Source organism: Vidua chalybeata, chromosome 3, assembly GCF_026979565.1.
Source record: "Vidua chalybeata isolate OUT-0048 chromosome 3, bVidCha1 merged haplotype, whole genome shotgun sequence".
Lineage (NCBI taxonomy): Eukaryota > Metazoa > Chordata > Aves > Passeriformes > Viduidae > Vidua > Vidua chalybeata.
In genome coordinates this window covers 46,728,193-46,748,424 of record NC_071532.1, presented here as the reverse complement: position 1 = coordinate 46,748,424, position 20,232 = coordinate 46,728,193, and the positions used below count along the sequence as shown (strand labels likewise).

The window sequence follows — 20,232 nt, the reverse complement described above, 5'->3', positions numbered from 1 at the left end:
TGTGAAATACATTTTTATTAATAAGACGTATACATTTTGTATGTCATAAAGCTGTCTGTGTCCTCTGGAAGATTTGCTTTAGAAGTTGCTCAAGAAGGATTTCTTCTGTTTTTCACAGATTCTTTTACATAGTGCAGAGTTTAGAAAGTGTGTGTAACTTTTGTAATATTGGTGCTAATGGCTTTGATGTAAATCCACCTTGAAATGGGATGAACTGCATTCAAAACTGTATTGAGCCCTTGTTGTGGTTTGACATGGAAGTGATTTTTTTTTTTTCAGGAAGTTGGGTCAAACCAGTCAGTGGTCAGGTTTGGATATTGGCACCTGGAGTGACCACTGAAAGTATGGACACGCCTCTGAGAACACAGGGGGTTAAAAGCAAGAACTCCCAGGAGAACTGTCTCTTTTGGTTCCGGTCTTCAGAGAGTGCAGACTCCCCCCCGCCCAGCCATGGGCTGGGTGGGGGAGGGGAAGCCATGCGGCCTTGTCCAGGTAGGCCGAGGGGCTGAGGGTCTGGAACCGAGCCAGCTCCTGGGGATGGAAGGGTGGAGAGAAGCGGAGATGCCTTTGTCCCCTCAGCAGAGGGAAAGAGACAGAGAGCCTGATGGCACCTGGAAATTTGCCGACAGAGGAGAAGGAGAAAGGGGGGGGATGATGCCCAGTGTGGGAGTCGAGAATGCTGGGCAGAAATTTCAGCCATCCAGGGAGTCTGAACTTTTAACCCTTTCCTGGGAAATAAGGGCTTTGTAAAATATTACTCCTCCTCGATTTGTAGTGGAAGAGAGACAGTCCGGGACCTGAGATGTTAAAAGAAGAAATTTTTAGGTGGGAGGTGGAAGATGGAGTAGCTTTTGGCTGGACTTTTCTTGTTAGCCATAGACTGAACCAAAATCTCCTGCAATAGAGACTGCATTTTAGGGGGATGCAGTGGTGACCCAAGGAGACCTGCTTCAGCAACCACCAGCACAGGAATGGCAAGAACAGAGGAAAGCTGAGGAGGGAATGGTGATGCCCTCTGTCTTCAGGAAGAAGATGATCTCTGTTCCTGGACCCTTGGCCCCAGGGGGAAAATGGGGGGGACTGTAATCCCAAGATGAGAAGCTGAACTGTTGTTTCTTTTGGTCCATGGCAAAGCATCCTTAAAGGAGCCCTGTGAGCAGTCTGTCCATGCACGGTGGTGAGAGCACTGTAACATGGAAAGGAGAGTGTCACACTGGCAGATTTTCTCCGGGCGGTTGCCATGTGTGACATGGAAACACAGGAGGTGGCAACTGTGTTTCCTGGAGGGTCTGTGGCGCAAGAGAGACTTCTCTCTCCTTTGCTAGACTGAGTATTGATTATCTGAAGGGTGATAATTTGATCAGGAATCCCGGGTGATGTTTCATGGTGGGTGTTTTGGAAATTGAGAGGAAGAGGGGTGTTTTAAAAGGTCTTCATCCTGGATTTAATGTGTGTGTCTTTTAGTAGTAGTAGTAGTTTAATCAATTTTTTTTTCCTCTGTTATTAAGCTTGGGCCTGCTCTGCTCTGTTCCTGATAACATCTCACAGCATTTATTTGGGAAGGTGTATTTTCATGGGGGCGCTGGCATTGCGCCAGTGTCAAACCATGACAGCCCTGAAAACCAAGAGCTGGGCACCACAAATGCAGGCCTGAATAAATGAAATCGAGTATGGCACAATATTGGGAATCCTCTGCTGGCTTGTGGACAAATACAGGCTCCACCAGGAAATCCTGCCTTCAAGCCAGTTTTGCTGCTCTGCTGGTGATGTGATAGCTGGATCCACAGGGTTATTTGTGCCTCTGGCAAGGAGCTTAGAAATAAGGCTGCAGGCAGGTTTCAGCTAGCTGTGAGCTCAAGGCTGTAAGTGCTGAGTTGCACATCCAGCCTCTGCCTGGCAAGCGGAGAATTTTATTTTCAGTTCTGTTGAGACGTAGGTGCACAACTCAGCTGCCTGGCTTTGGGCAGCTGTACACCTGTGGTGACCCTGCTCCCCAAAAATGCAAGGAAAGAAGGTGTAAAAGGAATGCAGTAGGAGCTTGTACTGGTTTGTTTTGGGAGAAAGTTCCCCCTGCACCCCCTCCCTTTAATGCTGCCCTACTGGGAATATTTGTTGTATATCCACCTAACTGCTGATTGACACATACAAGTCAATAAACTTAATTAGTTAAAATCCCCTGTGTTCTGATTGACTGCCAATGTCCAAAGTCCATCTGGAAAGACATGGGAGATAGCCTTGCCTTACAAATGTTATCTGGGCTTGCAGAGTATTTTTTCAATTAATTTCTGCCTAAGGATTGGCTGTGATACTTATCCACTGGCAAACCTAGTTTCAGATTTCAGCTTTAAAATATAATTGGCAGCTCAGCAAATTCATAAAATTGATCCCCATTCACACTTATTTTTGGCTTGCGTTAAGAATGTGCCAACGTGGAACTCTAAACTTAACCCCGAGTGACTTTCCCAGGGCTGCTGCCCTGAAAGGAAAGCCTGGCAGCAGCACCTGGGCCCCAGCCAAGATAAATCCTGAGCCGCCCATGGCAGGGCAGCCACAGCTTGAACTGCAGGTGAGGGGAGAATAAAGAGATGGAATAAAGGGTAGATTTTGTAAAATACCCCCTTTCTGAAACCTGTAATTCTGCATTTGTCTCTCACTGCTGCACAGCCTGACACTGCTGTAGCCTCCGAGTCCGTGTGAGCTGCTGTGTGCCCTTGCAGGGCTGCTTAAACATAAACGGCAGGCTAAAGCCCAGGCGCGTGTGAATGGTTAACAATGCCACGTGTTTCAAGTCGCAGAAGCAGCAGAATTGGTTCGGCCGGTGAGATCGAGCCTCACCCGCAGGTTCGTGGTTTCTTTCAGCCTGCGGGAGCCTCTCAGGCCGGGTCCCCGGCAGAGGAGCGTCCGTGCTGAGCAGAGCTGAGCCTGTGCCGCACAGCCCTGTCCTGGCGCCTCTGCTGCTCCCGAGTGCAGCTTCTGCTGCCAGGATTTCCCCGAGTGCACGGCACCGGCGTGTCAAAGCCGCCCTTGGAGCAGCAAATACTGCTTCTAGTGCTACCACATCGACACCTTGTGGTGGACTTGGCCATCGTCTTTTCTAGAAATATGTTATTGGTGCATGTCTTAGGGATGTCAATTGCGCGACTTCCATTTGGCTGTGAGCAAGTTCAAACATTAGAACATCAAAGAGCAAAGTGCAGAGGCTGACCTAAACCAGTGTCTCCCAAATACCATCCCTAGTTGCTTATCAATATCATAGAAGATGAACAGAAATAACAGTTGATTATTTTTTCTACTTTTCTACTGATGTAGAAAATTGGGTTCTCTGTCCTGTTTTCCATAATACTGTTTATTTTACTTCAATTTAAACTGGTATTCACTTTTTTTTACCTTCTGCAAGGCTTAAATATGACCTAGGGAAGATGCTCTGAAGATTTAAAGATCTTCCATCTTCTTCTTTAAGTGAAGCCAGGGCTCCAAATACACCACATGTCATACATTACGTTATGAACAAAAGGATATGCAGATACTGAAGTTCTCCAAGAATGTTTCCCTGCTGGAAATAACATTTTTACAAGCTTCTGTATTCACTTCAACCTCTTCCTAACAGGACCTCCTGTGGGGAGACCTCGGTATTTCTCATTCTGATGATGGTTTTGAGTAACACTTATAATTGTCTGCCAATGGCTGTGTATATTTTGGCAATAACGAATCTGCTTCCCTGCTAAATTTTCCTTAGCACCACTTTTGGAGTGGTGGAGGGGTGGACTGCAACCTTTACCAAGGCATCATGGCAGTTCTTAGGATTTAGATTTCTATGTAGCTGGAGAATGTGGTATTATTTAATGAAGTGCATTTTGTTGTTTACCAGTTCAAGTGGTAAAAGCCATCACATTCCTCTGGGCTTCTCCTGCTGCCCCCCTTGGCAAGCCTTGGTTGTTCTTTAGTCCTTGTAGGCAGTTCTGGTCTCTCTGCACAGCTCTCCTCCCAACCATGCCAGGAGAACTTTAATTCCTGTAGTAAAATGAAGTCTAATCTGGAAACTAAATCACCAGATGGTGAAGTTATCTTTGTCTTGACTTTGTGCTCAGTGTTGTAGCTCATTTGGTTACTACAGCTGATCTGCTTCTTATTTAGCACTTTTCTCAGTTGTTTAGAGTCCCTGCAAATATTAAATTACAGATTCTAAATTCAGCAAGCTAAGAGCTGCAGGAGAGCTGGGCCTGCTTTGTTCAGCCTTGCAAGTGTGCAGATGGGTGGCAGACACCTTTTTCAGTCTTAGTTTGCACAGCAGTTCCTTTCCAAGGTTCATCCTACCATATGTGATATTGCTTGCTCCTTCAAGCTCTACTATTAATTAATTGGATTTAATTTCTTTTTGTTCTTTACTTGAGAAAATCTACTTGTTGTCCAGTGTGGTATTTTTTTTTTATGCCATCTATATTTTGCTGCCTGCTCCTAGTTTATATTTTTCTTCTGCCATCAAGTGTACTGATGCCCATTTGTCTTCTGTATGGAACCAGCAGTGTTAGTAATTCCCTTCAATGCCCAAACTAGGGAATTGTAGGTGCAACGAAAATCCTGAGCCCAACAAGGATGGGAGAAGAAAGGGGAGATGAGGAAACAGTTTAACTCAGGGAAAGAGGAAGAGCTGGCAGTGTGGTTAGGGTGAGCAATCCTGATGCCACCATTCATGCACATCATCTGATTTCCTGACTGCACTCAAAGCCCTTCAGGGGCTGTCCTGGCTCTCTGGTTCACTGCCTCCCATGTGCTGTCCCCATGCATGGCTGTGTTCACTCACTGCTCTGCTCCACATGCATGTCTGTTTGGGCTGCATTTGCAAAGTCAGCACATCTCACTAAAGAGTTCCTCTGAGCCTGCTGCAAGACTTCAAGGCAGTGAGCCCAGCTGGGGGTGGAGAAGGGACATGGCTAAAATACTATTAAAAAATCCCTTTGCTATCAATTGCAAGTCATAGCACTTTCTTAATAATGGTAATGGTGCTGTAATATTACACTCTTCTCAAGAGTTCAAAGCATCCAGACCCACCAGTGAATGGGAGATATTTCCTACAGCAGTCTTGTGTATACATGAGTGAGTGCAAAGGTCTGTCACACTTGGTGAAGTACAAGCCTTGTTCTTCCCAACATTTTTTAAGGCGGAGAGAAGTCGTGTTCTATTTAGTTTTTGTGATTAGTTCAAATACTTGCTTATAAATTGTGCCTGCTCTTGTGGGAACTGAGTTAAAATATTATCAAAACTTCTCAGAATAATTGGCAAATACAAGTGTTTGATACCCAGGAAGATTATCTACTTTATAGACTGTTTTATGGCATTAATTCTTATGGTACCTCAGCTCACCACATTAGTAGGCTTGTCATCCATGTTCTGCAAAGGAGAGATTTCTGTATTTTAGGCAAGCTGGTGGGAGGTGCATTGAGGTGCCCAGGACTGCGAAGAGCAGCCTCCTTCCCCCTTACGCTGAGGAGCTATTGCAGGGCTGACCCAAGAATTCTCAGTGAAATATTTGTGTTTAGTTTCCCTAGCCCCTTGCAAGGGAGGGTGTCTCTGGCTTTCTGCCTTTTCGGAAAAGACAGAGTATAGAGAAAGGAAGAGGATTTTTTTTTCCCTGACTCTTTTTTTTTTTTTTTTTTTTATGAATTTGGCAACTCTGTAAATCTCCCTTGGGAAAGCAGCCCGTCTCCTGGAAGATTGCTCTCAGTGCTTCCAGCTTCTAAAAGAGTCTTGACAACCAAAAAGCAAAGAACATCAAGGGCTTTCTGAGCCTGTTAAGATTTATGGGTTCATTTGCAACTTGGCAGCGAGAGCTGGCCTCAAAGGCATCTCAGCAGAGATACCAAATAGCAACAGCCTCTTACCCCTCTGTCCAAGAGCTGCCGCCTCTTTTCTGCTCGCAGCCCTTTCCCTTGCGCCAGGGGTTGACAAAGGCGAATAGAAATCCCTGCTTTGGAAAGTGCAAAAGGCCCTGCAGCAGGAGCCCCTGAGCCCCATGTGCCTGGGCTGTGGTCGAACAGGGAAACACTCCCTGCTTTCTGTGGTCTCCTGGCCAGCAGCAGAGTTCCTCTCAGGCAGTGACACAGAGCTGCTGCTGAGCTGCCCTTCCAACAAAATCCCCATGAGAAAAAAAACCTCTGGTGAGCACAAGAGCCAAGAGAAATCAAGTTCTGTTTAGCACCAAAGTCTGATTTATTTTCTCAGACACTTTCTCAGCAGAGTGCACATTCTATGTATTTTACAAAAAGATTCCTCAGTAAATATGACAGAAATTAAAAGGAAAAAAACAAATTAAACATTGAGAGAGTTTTGAACAACCACCAAATTCTTGTGTATCCTCAAAGGAAAAGGTTCAGGAACATCTCCAGCAAGCCGAGGGCACCATATAAAGGCTGTGTGCCAATGTTCCTATGGATTTTTAAATGCTTTGTGTATTGAAATATGTAACATGCATGCCAGACATGAAAATGAATGTTGGCATGTACAGTTACATCCTGCTCCATTGCTGTGTGTATGTTTTCTGGATGCTGCCATTTGGGACTTGCTTTGTTTGAGTGGGTGGAAGGTATTTTTCCACTCAGCATCACACTTTGTCTCCAGTATTTTTTGAGGCATATCACAGAGAATTTTTTCCATAGTTTTGTTTTAAGAACACTTCTAATCCTTATGTAATATGTAGTGGATAAATTTATAAGCCATTCCAACAATCCATAGGGCATATGGAAAAAACTGTCGTGTTCTGTGAACGTAAATCATACCTCCAAAATCCAAATTGCTGTTTCTTGGAGCCAACCACAGGGGCATAAGAAATTGAAAAGATACAGTATACTTACTTTCTGCAGATTCTTCAAACACCATCATCAAAAAAAGAAAAAAAAAAAAAGTTGGTGGTGGTTTCCAGAGGGAAACAGGTTAAACTATCACCGCTTTCAAAAAATTCATCATGTGATAATGTCACTAAGGGTAAATTACCGCTGCCTTTGTGAAAGCAACAGAATTCCAACTTCTCATTGAGGACCGTGTTTAATTCCTGCCTGGAACTAACAACACTGCACTTCAGAGAAATGAGATACTGCAGGGTCAGAGAGCTTGAAAATCCCACCTGAATGTTGAAGCATTTGTTCTAAGAGGACTGGGGAGAAAAAGCAATCAGAACCAAAAACTAAACAAAATAACAACAACAAAAGTCCCACCACCTAAGTAAAACCCAGAAAATAAAGAAGGCGTTATTGAGAACAAAGTGTTGTTATAAATGAACATTTTATAATGTGTTAAAACATTTTTAAAACATGTCATACTGACATACTTAAACTTTGGTATAATGCCAAAAAAACCTTCAGGATCAACCTTACTATTTGAATTACAACCTGAAGCATTTGGTGGAATAATGCAGAGATTAGCAGCTTTACAGCTTACTGAAAATCAAACATGTCCTAACAGAACATAGTTTACTAAATAACTGCATTATGGGGCCACATTTGGTAATTAAGAGTTAAGTCAACAATAGATTTCTTGTTCAATACAGGAGAGACTTTCAAGCTTTTTTTTTCCCTCTTTTTCCTCTTTTCCTCTTTTCCATCTGGACTTCTGGATTTTTTTTTAATTACCAACCCCGAGCCCTCAGTCCACACCAGGACTTACATTGAACATGACTTCCCTGATTTTATTTATGCTCTGTGTGTCTCTTTTCTGAGAAATGTACCTGTGTCCTCCTTCAGGTGCTCTGGTGCACCTCCAGCCCCTCTGCTAGGGGTTCTGTGTGCTCTCAGCGTTGCTTTAGAAGCACGAGATGTAGTTTTGAAAGCTCACTGACAGTGGATTGGGCTTGAATCAGGTAATGACAGGGACCCAAAGCTGCCTTCTAGCAGAGAGCACAGCCTTGTGCTAGGGGAACAGGCCAAATGACAGTGACAGGCAGGCCATGGGAGAGCCCTTGACTGGGGTTGTTTTACAGAAGCTGAACCATAGGTTAGGACTCTAAAAACACATCTAGTGTTTCAAGATGTTAATGAAACTCTGTGCCATCCTCAATCCAGGCACTAGTGAGGTTCAAATGCTGACAGCCCAGTAACCCTGAGCCCTCCTGTTCTCTTTCAGGGGAGGTGGAATGCAATCCCACTGCCATGGACGACAGCCTTTGCCTTGACTTGATGCTTATACTTATATTCTTGGAGCAGCTGTAATCCTTGCCATAACACCCTCTAAAAACACTTAGTTAAGCCTCAGAACAGCATCTTCTTGCCCTGTGACTTGTGCTTATTGGGAATGGTTTGCTCTGGAGGTTTCACAAGTTTCTGTGTCTTTGAATCATTAAAGTCCAGCAGGCAATGTCATAGAATCACAGAATTGTTTGAGTTGGAAGGGACCCAAAAGATCATGCAGTTCCAACACCCCTGCTGCCATGCATGGGCAGGGACACCTTTCACTAGACCAGATTGCTCAGAGCCCCACCCAACCTGGCCTTAAAAGCTTCCAGGGATATGGCATCCACAACTTCTCTGAGAAACCTGTTCTACTGTCTCACCAGCCACACAATTAAGAATTTCATCCTAAAATCTAATCTAAACCTACCCCATCTCAGTTTGAAGCCATTCCCCTGTGTACTATCAATAGATTAAGTGTCCCTCTCTGCCTTCCTTGTAGGTTCTCTTCAGATACTGGAAGGTTTCTATGAGGTCTCCATGCAACCTTCTCTTCTCCAGGCTGAACAGCCCCAACTTCCCGAGCCTGTCTTCATAGGGGAGATGCTCCAGTCCCCTTATCCTGAATACTGGGGTACAAAGTCATGACCTGGCTCATCCCACTGTAAGGATAAGGGGAGCACAGCTCCCTGAGTATGTTTATTTGCTGGGCAGAGGGTGGCCTTGCAACTGGGGTGGGCCAGTAGTCCCTGTAAGAGGCATTGGGGTAAGCACAGGCTTTCTGGAATAAGCCTGTTCCGTTGCTGGAATCTAAGGGCAAGGACTGCCCTGGGGCCTGGCTGGGGAAGCAGCAGTGCTGCTGCCGCTGCAGCTGGGGTTCACTGTACAGGGGAAGCCTGTCAGGGGATGGAGCTGTGGACTGCAGCAAAAGAGGGTGCTGCGTCTCCAGGGCCTGTTTGTGCTGAGCACCACCAGGGAAGGAGTGGCTCCTGTGGCCTGTTCCGTGCACAGCAGGGCGCTCCTGAGCCCAGCTGTGCTCCGGGCACATCCCACCTTGCACAGGCGGGAGCACAGTTCGCTGGAAAGGGCGCCTGGGAGAGCTGGTGCGGTCCAAGCCCTGAGGGTGATGAAGTAAGAGCAGTTCGTGCCTGAGGTCAGAGCAGGGGTGAGGACCGTCCATGACCCCCCTTTCCTGAGAGGTGCACAAGGACCAGCTGCAGCCATAGGCGTCACTGATGGACACTGCTGACATCTTCTCCAGGAGCAGCTCTGGCTGCGGCAAGCGCTGGTCCAGCCGCAGGTCAGAGCTAGGACTGCTGGCCCAGGCATGGAATGTCTGCTCAGAGCAGCTCCCCTGGGCCCTGCCTGGGCAGCAGGAAGGCCCAGAGCAGCCTCTGGCTTCCCGCAGAGCTTCTGTGCAGGCATCGCACGGGGAGCACTGACACCTCTCCTCCTCTTTCCCCAGGGCTAACGGGACCTTTTTTTTGGCCCTGAGCTCATCTGCAACTGAAAGCTGAGCTTGATGTTGCTTCTCTGGATGATAAAATTTGCATTTATTGCCATAGGTGCATTTTTTACCTGAAAAGATAAAAACAAATCAGACAGGAAGTTGTCACTAGCACCAACATCAATTAATGCACACATCACTTCTCCCCAGCACTGGGTGTGGTGAACACAGAAAAAAGAGGAAGTACTATTTTCAAACTGAGTACTACTGACTCCAGATTTAAATATTGCTGATATGAATAGCAGGGTGAAGCAGCAATGAAAGGAAGTCTCTGCTATTTTGGAAGTGTCTGATATTCATGTTTCAGTTCCTGCACTTGGTGGGCTGGGAGGTCTGCTGCTACAAAAGGTTGCTTTAAAAAATGTATTTACCTCTGAGAAACCTGCACATTGCTAGGGGGCTGGTGGGAGGGGAGAGAGGGAAAGTGTTTGGATGGCCATTCCCTAATGCTGCAGCAAAATCCACTCCACAAAGTGAGAAGTGTGTGGGGACAGGACAGTCAGCACAGCCACAGTGCTCGTGGGTGCTGCGTGCAGGCAAGGATGGAGGGACCCAAAACATCTGCTGCCTTTGCTGAGGCTGCAGGCACTCAAGCAGGAGGGGGAAAAAGCATCACACCTTTGAGCAACCCCAACCCAAGTGCCTACCACACAAAGCAGGACAGCACATGGCAGTGGTCCCTAGCCGAGGGAGAGCACTGCTGGGAAGAAGGGGGCAGCTCACAGCATGGGGAGAAACCCACCATAAGGGCAAGGCTGCCATTTTTTTTCAGGAAGCACTGGCTTTTTGCTGAGGAAGTTACTTAAGGTGGGTCCATGCCGGCCTAATGGATCATCAGGAGGCATAAACCTGGAAAAGTAAAAGAAGCCATGGATGTAAGCACATGTCTGTGCACACTGGATGTCTCAGTGAAGTGCATTTCCCCTGGACAGCTCAGCTATTAGGAAACTCGTGAGAGGTTAGTATGAACACACTGAGGACCACTCAGCTCAGCCTCGCAGGCATGGTGCAAGACTGCAAACCTTCTCTCAGCAGGGATGGTGAAGGGCCAAAGAGACCAGCTTCTTGTCTCTTCTAGCAAGCTACAACTGCAGAAACACAGGGGAAAGTCCTATTTTGTCATGTAGGGGAATTAAAAATACTGCCAGCCAGCCTCCTCTCATGGATTTAATTCTGCTTCTTACAGGAAATAGAAATGAAAATACACCAGCCCTTGGTTCAACATCACAAACTGGATTGGAAGGAAGAAAAGCTGGTCACTAATGCTGCCATTCAAGTAGTAAAGTTCATAGAAGAGTGGCACGGGAGGTTTTAAGACCAAAGCTGAGGGAGTAGGACACTCAAGAAACAAGATAAAAAAAGCTGCAATAAATTCCTTTCATAAAAAGCCTCATGTATTCTGCAGCTGATGGGAGGTACTCTGATGCTGGAGGTGACTCGGCCCATAACATTTAAATTCTAAATTCTATAACACTATCATCTCTTACCTGTTACTGACAAAAGAGTACATGAGTAGTCGCTGCTCAATGAACCATTTCCACTCGGGGTTTTCATTTTGGAGATCCCGGTAGTGGTCATTGGAAACAATGACTCCGTCTTTCTCATAAGCAACTTTCACTATGTAGCGATCGTCGTAGCAAACCACCCTCTTGCCTTTCACCTTCCGAGAGGGTGTGTAGACCAGGATAGATTGCTTTTCTAGCTCCGCAAGGATGTGCTGATCTGGTGGGACGATTGGCAGAAGTAGGGGAGGGAAGCAAAAAATAAAAGAGAAATGAATTAATTAATTATGGCCAACGTCACAAATGTCTGCTAGAAACCGACAGGAATCTAAAGATATTTCAGCACTTTAGGAAAGTCATGGTGCAATTTTCAGATGCAGTGATATCTGGTGGTTATTTGACAACTTGAAAATTAGGTCTTTTACAAAGAGGTTTTACCTAACCTGTAAATTTTGAGACACCCTTTTTTGATTTTTAAGTCTTTTCTGTAAAAGAATACCTTGAATTCTACACCAGAGTCTGATACTGAATCCCTGCAGTGCCCTTTTTATCCTGCTAGATGCCAGAAGGCTCACAACCAGCCCTGATGTAAGCTTTGCATGGAGATAAAATTTGTGTGAAAAAATACATAAATAAACTTCTTTTGCTGCTGTTGAGGACACTCTGACCTCTTGCCATTCCTTCTCTGCAGGAAGGCAGATCCACCTCATCTGCAGACACCAAGCTTCTGGCACAAACCTGGCTGATTTCCAGACAAAGTATTTCCCGACAAACTGAGTCTCACTTCTCTCCACAGACTGATGCATTTTCTTCTCCTGGAAGGGGATCCCGTGCACCCTCTGTGTTGGGCAGCAGGCTGGCAGATAATAGTCATGCAGTAATGAACATCACTGTCTCCTGGCAGGCTTCAAAGGCTCCATAGACTCATTGCAAGCTGACAAACTCCGTCTTTAAGTCAGCTTGGCAGCATCTTGTGCTTGTTAAGCAGAAGGTTTAAAGCAGTGTAACTGCCTTGTAAGCAGTTTTAGCTGCTAGCCAGGAGCATTGAATGGGGCAATGAATGAATGACTCATTTAAGTGAGGGAAGCCTGATACACAACTTGCGCTGTGCTTGTCTTTACAGGAAAAAAACTTGTACCAGGTTCTTCACACTCCCTCTGTCTCCAAACTGCACCTAATGGCTGCCAAATTATGCTCAGGGTGGTGACCTACCTGCAATGGGGCTGTCTTGTCGAGAGGGTTCCTTTCTCCAGAGTGGGACAAAAACCTTGATGTAAGTGTGCCCCCTCTCTCGAAACCAATCCACTGCCAGCTGGATCCCCCAGCAGGAGAACACCTCCTTGTTTCCATGACTATAAAGAAAGAGAGAGGATGATGAGGCAAAGCTTTCATGAAGCTCAGAGTTCTCTTTAACTGAGCCGGTAATCAAAAGGCAAAATAAACACCTTTTGTGCCATTCACCGGTTTCCAAGAAAACAACTGGCAGGATGTCCTGGTGGGACACATCCAAACATCCCCTCCAGCAGAGCCAAAGATTTATCTGAAACAGTTTGGATACTTAAAAACAGAGGTATCCTATTCCCCATTTCTGTGACCCAAGCCTATTCCTTCCATCTTTATCTGGAGGGACTAAAGCTCTAAAGAACCAAGAAGATCTTGGCCCTCGTCAAACCCTTTACGTGCCTTGTCCAAAAAAGGTTTGAGGGGTGAGAGTTTCTTCCTGCACAAGCAGAAACCCATGAGGCTCCTGTGAGAAACAAAATGTGGGAATTTTCTTCTGTGGTAACAGGGCCATTAGAGATTTTAATGGCAGAAGTGCCTGCAGGTGTGATCACAGAGCACTCCACTCGTGATCTTTTTTGGAAACATGAGACAAAATATGGGGGAAGAAAAACTGTAGGAGGCAGGATAAGAAATATAGAGAACCAAAAAAGGGACAAGACATCAGTGGAGACAGCCACAGGCACCTCAGGCCCACTTTTATCCTGCTCTAGTTGATGGATAATTTCTTCATTGCACAGAGAGGTAGGAAAGCTCTAAGACAAGTGTTCTAGAAGTGCCAGCAAGGTGGGTTCTGAAGAATTCAATATGCAGCATAAGACAGAAAATAACCTCAAGGAAAACAGCTTGGGGTGACATCCTTCTAAATGTCCCACCTTCCCTGAAAGCTCCTACTGCTTGGCACTCACTTATCTAAAATCTGACTACAGTGCAGTGTATGTGTAAAGAAAGGTAGTTTGTTAACTACCTCTGCACAGGGAAATTAAATAAACTGTACCCAAAATCCTAAGTGGATAAATGCTTTCACAGTATCTACAGAATGCTCATCCTTGTACTTTGACTTTTCTGCATAATATTGCCAGTCTCTCTCAGGCTTTCACCTCTGCAAAAAGCCCTTGTGAACAACTCTCTTGGCTGCTACACCCACCTGCACTGACAGACCAGTCAAGGGTGATGCTGCAGTCTTAAATGAGTCTCCCACCACCCCCCAGGGATTCATCTCTAGGATCTGTCTACACCAGCCTCATAACCAAAGCTCTGTTTTACACCCAATAAAAGTTTCTGTCCTGAAATGGTGACCACAGATGAAAAATAGCACAATTTGTAGGAAGAAACGTGGTTGCCTATTAAGAGCTACCAAGGCAATAGGAAGTAATTCAAAACCCTTAACAATAAGAAATGGTCTGATGTGCCTGACATATCTAATCTCCATTTTAGAACAGCTGATTTGTTTGGGTTTAAAGGATAGGATCTTTCCAGGATATTCATACCATCATCTGGATCTTGAATTGGAAATTTGGGTGACTTGTTCAGATAACTGCCTTTAAAAGGCAGTCCAGGTACATCTTTGATGCCACGACTCAAAAACAAAGTTCAGCAACAGCTTTCTTAAATATTGGCTACTTGTATATATAATCCTGTGCAGAAAGTAAAGTACTCAAGTACAAGTGGGTCAGCCAAAAGGCTGAGTGGAACAAGGAAGATGAGGCACCTGGAACTGCCCCTCTGCATTATCAGCTAATCCAGCTGCTGCTACACAGCCAGACCTGTGGCCATCTGAACGATGTGGGGGCTGCACACTGTGGGGGCTGCACATCCCCACCAAACACCAGTGACTGCTGTGCAATGGAGCAGGGCCCTCAGAGCTTTCCATCCTCCCTGAGTGGGCACAGACTGGCTCCAGTCAGTCACCTTTCCCATGCAACCCCAGAGTCCATGGACCATAACCCATCCATGACCTGTCATAACTCAGTCTCATCTCTCCCTCCTGCCAGCAACAGGCTACACTGCACTTGGGTCACAGACCCGCAGGGCCTATCTCTCAGAAAATGGAGCAGCAATTTGGCATCTCTGTGACTGCAGCAGTTAATCCATCATTAGCATACTTTTTAAATTGTGCCATTCCAATTCTTTTGAGAGGTAGTTTAGGCAAACCAACTTCTTCTGAAAACTGCAAATGGCCCCATCTCCACGTGGTCATGACACAACATCAGCCAAAGCTTTGTCAGAAAGGCTTAGGAATAGGCCTCTGTAGCTACCACAGCTTCAAAACTAGGTGTAAGTGCAAGCACTAGAGGAGATAGTAGCTTCTTCGGTGTGCAGTGAATAAGGTTATGACACTTCCCTTTTTCCATTAACACAACTCCATTTATTTTTTCCACCAGCCTTGCTAAGCTTGCCATGGATAGGCTGGCAGGTGGCGAAATTTCTTATTACACCTGATGGAAACACGAAGTGTAGTGAGATGTCTGATGAGTGAGACTGGCTGAAGGCAAGGTTATTTTCCATTCCGCTTTTCTGGGTAGGCTGATTGATGGTTGGAGACTGCCAAGCCAGTTGCTTTACTACCCTGGGGCATATTCATCCTTTTCAAAACCTTGCACTCTACAGTGGGCCCTCAATGCCAACTCCAAAATGCTCCAGAAACAGCAATCCTAAGATATAAATACAAATGCTCAAGATATTTTTCTTCACACAGACAACTGCCACTTAAAGCTCTAACTTCTTGATTGTTTCATTCCTGAACTGCTGCTTCTTCTGCACTTTTATGGTTGTTGGTATTGATGATGATGTTTTCCCCAGCAAGGGAACCTAACATCCCTTTCCCCTGACATCTGCAAACCGTCCTTCTCTGGTAGACAGTAGCAAACAAGAAAAATTAAAGCAAGGATACTGAAAGCATTGACCAGGCCTACTCCATTAGCCAAAGCAAATGTCATTCAGCACCACTTTGAAAGGCATCCAGGAGAGGAAAGCAGCTGTGCCCTTTCAGTACCTACTGAACTGACAAGCTCAATGGTTTCCTCCATCATCCACAGACTTGTTACCAAAACAGCGGTTGGGATGTCTGAAAAGAGCTGTAAAACCTTTGCCTTTCTGAAACTTAAAGCTGCTGTGCCTGGAGAGCTGAGAACAGAGCCCATGGCCCACTATGGGTAATACTGACCCCGGCACAAAGACAGGGTGAGTGATCAGCTCAGCCACACTACCTGAGTGGGTGCTCAATTCTTTTACAGAGAGGCAAGAAAGACACCCTGAGGAGGGGCTTGAGTGAAGAGGCAAAGCAGGGCAGGAGATCCTAACACCTGGCTACCAAGCTCATGGTGCAGACAAGGCCAAACAATTTTGCCCTGTTATGTATTTCCCACTCCTAGCGAGCTGCCTTGAGCAGGGAACCTCTTGGTTTTGTCTGGGATTTCTCCCTTCACCCACAAGATGGCATAATTTGCTTAGTCTCCATTTGCTCTGGATGTGCTTGGCCACTTTTCTCTCCAGCCAGAGGGGATATGGTCTCATCTCATCTCACAGGATAGCTAACAGAAGGAGGAAGCCTTCCTTTGCCCCCCTCAGCCTGCAGGGATGAGCTTGGCCCTGCTGAATGGACAGGGAAGTTAACAGAGAAAACAGATGGATAGCCAGTGAATCCTGGACTCTTAGCTCCGTACTGCTTGGATAAACAGAGGCCAACTCACTGCTGTCTTGGGACATCCCATCCCCAGGGACACGCCAGGCTCCCCATCTGTAAGAGCGCTTTCACAGTGCCAGGGCATTGCAGGAAATGCAACTGGCCAGCATGGGTTGATTCGACATTTCCCAGAAACAGAATGACTGAGGAGGAAATGAATCTATTCAATTATCAATTCCCTGATATTTACCTAAAATGGAAGCCAAGTAGAAAACCAACAAAAATTATAAAAACCAGGAAATATTCCCAGCTTGTATAATTTTTGTTGGTTTTTGATTTGGCTTCCGTTTACTTTTGGAGTTTACTTGCAAGACAAAGCAGTAAAACTGTGATATTGTTAGAAACCACAGTTACCTGACTTTATTTCCCTTCTCCTTAGATTAGTTGGGTGGTCTGTCTATCTGTTCATCAGATGTTTCCCTGGAAACATCTCAGGTTTAGAAATCCTAGGTGCCCATTTGGAAATGGGGGGGGGCATAATTTACTGGTGAGCTCCAAGGGAAACACTGCCACAAACAGTGGACAGAGGTTGCCTTATAGAAGGTCAGAATGCAGAGTGAGCCAGTAATTGCAAGTGATGTGCATATTCAGGGGCATCAAGACAGCAGGTCCTTAAAAGCTGTGCATCAGCCAAAGAACAGGAATAAGCAATTGTTGATACATCAAATGCATCAATGCACCTCTCACCTGAAGGAAAAACCCACTTCAAGCCATCAGTTTTAAAAGTCAAAAGCTTAGAGGAAGAGAGATGCCTTTCGGGAAATGGAGCTTACCTCATTGCAACATTGCTGCCATCGATCACAATGGGTCTCAAGGAATCGGAAGAATCTCTTTCATCTTCTCCAAGCCACTTCAGACCTGGTGCGGTGCTACATGATCCACGGGCAACCAGCTTTAGCTGGGAAGGCTGAGCCTGGTTCTCCAGAGCCTGAGGTTTGCTCCCCATCCGAATCAGCTCTTTCAGCACATCATCCTCTAGGGCCTCTTGGCCCAGGTTCTCCAGCACTTTGCAGATGTCCTGCTTACCATAGCCCAGCTTGCAGAAAAAATCCATCTTGCTCTGGTGCATTTCCACCCCTGCTGCAGAAATTTTTCTGGAGTGTGGTGGTACTGCTTTGCTAGAAATTGAACTGGCCAGTGCCATTTTAGCAGGCTTTTATGTTCCTTTAAACCTGATGATCCTGTCTTCCCAGCTGTGTCCCACAGGCATCAGCTTCAGGGAGGGAAAGATTAACAACAACAAAACACAAGCATTAAGGAAGAAGGTGCAATCATCTCAATTCTTTGCCTAGTGCACAGCAGGGACCAGAAGATTAGCTGTCTTCTCTCTGAGGAGACTGTCCAGTCTTCTCTCAGCATTCTGGTCTGCTATTAATTATAAAAGCACCAGAGTGTCCCATGCAATGTTCGTCACTCTCCGAACATTATGTCAGACAGGTGTCACTTTACTTGTGACTATGCCAGGGTGCCTGTACGCAGACAGGCTGCATGCGTGAGTTGGTTCTGCAGACTTATCTCACAGGAAATGACAAAGGGGATTTTCAATCTGCTGTGTGGTTTCTCAACCCAAGATAAATATCTGTCAAGCTTTACTGGGCAGGCTCAGATGCCATAGCAACTTAAGAAGTATAGCAAATTTCATCCAGTGATTTAAGGAAACATGTTGTTTGCAAAGTATCCGGAAACAGATTTTTTTTATAGTTTTCTCTTTCCTACTATGTATCTGTCTGTGTGTACACGGACATAAATTCTGAAATTCTGTCACTCATCAGTTCTAGTGATGTCTGACTACTCTTTTCCTGTTACTTGCTATTCCAGCGAGGGCTTTTATTTTCAGAGAAGCAGCTTGGTTTTTTGAAAGCTGTCAGGACGGTGCCTTGAAGCAGAAAGCAGTTTCTTGATCCAGAAAGCAGTTTCAATTTCACTTACGTTTATTGTCAAGGTAATTCAGAAATGAGTGTGCAAAAGTAGCAAAAAGCTACTTCATAGTCTCCAGAACGGCACTATGTAAATTTCTGGTCTACCCAGTGAATGAAAGTGATGGGCAGCACAGTCAGGGATACCCAGAGCTGCCCAAGCCCAACAAGCGTGACATGGGAGAACAAACACAGTGACCACTCATCTGTCAAGCCAAACACCTTCAGTCACTGTTGGCTTGCTTGCACTGAAGCATCTCTTGCCACATCACTGCAATTATTGGTGCTACCTGGTTGAAAGCTGTGGCTGGTTCTTCTACCCACACGAGGGATGTAAGGGTGGCCATCTTCCCTTTGCTGACTGTGGTCAGATCCAGAATTAACTGGCCAAACAACCCCCTCTGTGCTGAGCCCAGAGCCAGAACCACAGTCCACCCACCATCTCCCCTTCCCAGCCTGCCAGCCACTCCCTGCCCAGCAGTAGGCCACCCCAGGAACCAGAAGCTGAAACCATGTGGAAGAAGGCATGGAGGTCCTGGAAACAAGCAGCTGGGAGAGGATTCAGAGTGAAGCTCCTTCCCAAGGCATAAGAGCCCTCTCAGGCTGTGGAGAAGAAATCCACCCTGGGTTCAGTTAATTTAAAACTGATTAGTTCAGCAGGAAAACGTGATAATTATACCTTATCCCGTGAAACTTTGATCTTTGCTTTTCTACGTAGTTTTATAAATTTCAGGTATTCTCTGGGACTCAGTTAAAAATGACAAGCAGCATCAATAAAATAAAACACACTTGAAGTATGTCATAACTGTAAGGGGAAAACAGTTACCATGTGTATTTTTCTATCTAAACTAAAGCATTGCTTATTTTAGTCAGTGACTGTTTTCCTCACAGTGCACTCGGTAACCATTTTTATATCTAATCCTTGTTTTTAATTTATTGACTAAAGATGAAAATGAAAATGCTTTTTCATTATTGAAATGTTTTCTCATCTTTGAAACAGCTACTGTCTGAGCTGAAATACATTGATGTAACCAAATAAAGCAGAAGCAGTCACATCTGGGCTAGCACCACAGTAAAACCTGTGTCCAGGTATGCGAGTAGTGGCTCCAAACACCTAAAGTGTACTACTCGATTTTTTTTTAAATGCCTAATTTATTAAAAATAAATTATTATTAATTAAAACTTTTCTTAGTATGTCTTCAGGTTGAAAAGAAAATATTTACCACATATTTTAATTGCCATTAATTTTATTTTCAAACCTATACTTCTGTCTACTCTGATGCTTTTTTTTCTTTCCCCCCGCCCCCTTATCTTTTATTATCAGAACAATTTCCCATGTTAGCATCACATTTTGTGGCATGGATATTTGCCCTGCATTTCACCTGAAATTAGGTTCAGTCCACTCCTTTAGAATTTTACCAGCTGCAGAAGGGGCAGAGGCCACATCCACCTTGCAGCCTCCAGCACACATGAGCAGGTGCTGGATGAAAGTTGTTCACCACAACACTTTCCTAGCTCCATCCCAGGCAGCACCAAGCCCGTGGTCCATGTCTGCACATTTTGCTTCTTTATGCAAGGCTTGGTCCCTCTGTGCAACCAGTGAATCCCTTTGGCTTGGTAAGCATGGGAAGCGCTGAGCTCTGGATGGCTGTCCAGGATTGATGAGATGCAGTGTGAGCCATCACCAGCAATGTGGTAATTCTACAAAGTTAACCACTGGGTTTCTGCTGCAGTGTGGCCAAACATCATAAATGGGTGATAGTCACTGCAGGGTTTTCACCACAGAGAGAATAATTTGGAAAAACTGAGATGGAAGCCTTGGTCACAGAAAACACTGAGGTCACCCTTCTCAAGGGGGAATTAAAATGCAATAAAATCCCTGGCTTACACATTAGTAAACAGTCAGAGTGTGCCCAAGTCTAGCAGGTCAGCAGGCTGCTTATAACCAGCAGAAAAAACATGACAAGAGGAGAAATTGTGTATCACAGAGTGCAGGTTTTGCTATCACAAACAGGTTGTGAAATTCCATTTATAAACTTTATGACCTTCATTTGCAAACTGCTTAGATTTCCTCCTGCCACTTTTCTCCCTTCATCTCAGCTGATCCCACTGGAATCTGTTTTTGTTTTCCCTCCACTGAAAGCTAAAGTCTTCTTATTTCATAGAATAATTTATCCACAGATAA

The 20,232-nt window shown here is 45.3% G+C and overlaps 1 protein-coding gene across 1 annotated transcript; it reads right to left on the bottom strand.

The window, feature by feature from the left end:
• Nucleotides 1-8,389: 8,389 nt before the first annotated feature.
• ZC3H12D (zinc finger CCCH-type containing 12D) lies at nt 8,390-17,278 on the bottom strand. Its single transcript, XM_053938227.1, has 5 exons — nt 16,905-17,278; nt 12,378-12,517; nt 11,151-11,385; nt 10,406-10,512; nt 8,390-9,734 (listed from the first exon to the last, which is right to left on the bottom strand). The coding sequence occupies exons 1-5, from the start codon at nt 17,273-17,275 to the stop codon at nt 8,749-8,751; spliced, it is 1,839 nt and encodes a 612-aa protein (XP_053794202.1). The 5' UTR covers nt 17,276-17,278; the 3' UTR covers nt 8,390-8,748.
• Nucleotides 17,279-20,232: the final 2,954 nt, after the last annotated feature.

What these genes read in the sequence shown, in the direction of transcription:
- ZC3H12D (XM_053938227.1), bottom strand. Translation starts at nt 17,275, where the DNA reads ATGGCACTGGCCAGTTCAATTTCTAGCAAAGCAGTACCACCACACTCC. An exon ending in TACTCTTTTGTCAGTAACAG is followed by an intron (nt 10,513 to 11,150) that starts GTAAGAGATGAT and finishes TTACTTTTCCAG; the next exon opens with GTTTATGCCTCCTGATGATC. An exon ending in ATGGCAGCCTTGCCCTTATG is followed by an intron (nt 9,735 to 10,405) that starts GTGGGTTTCTCC and finishes TTATCTTTTCAG; the next exon opens with GTAAAAAATGCACCTATGGC.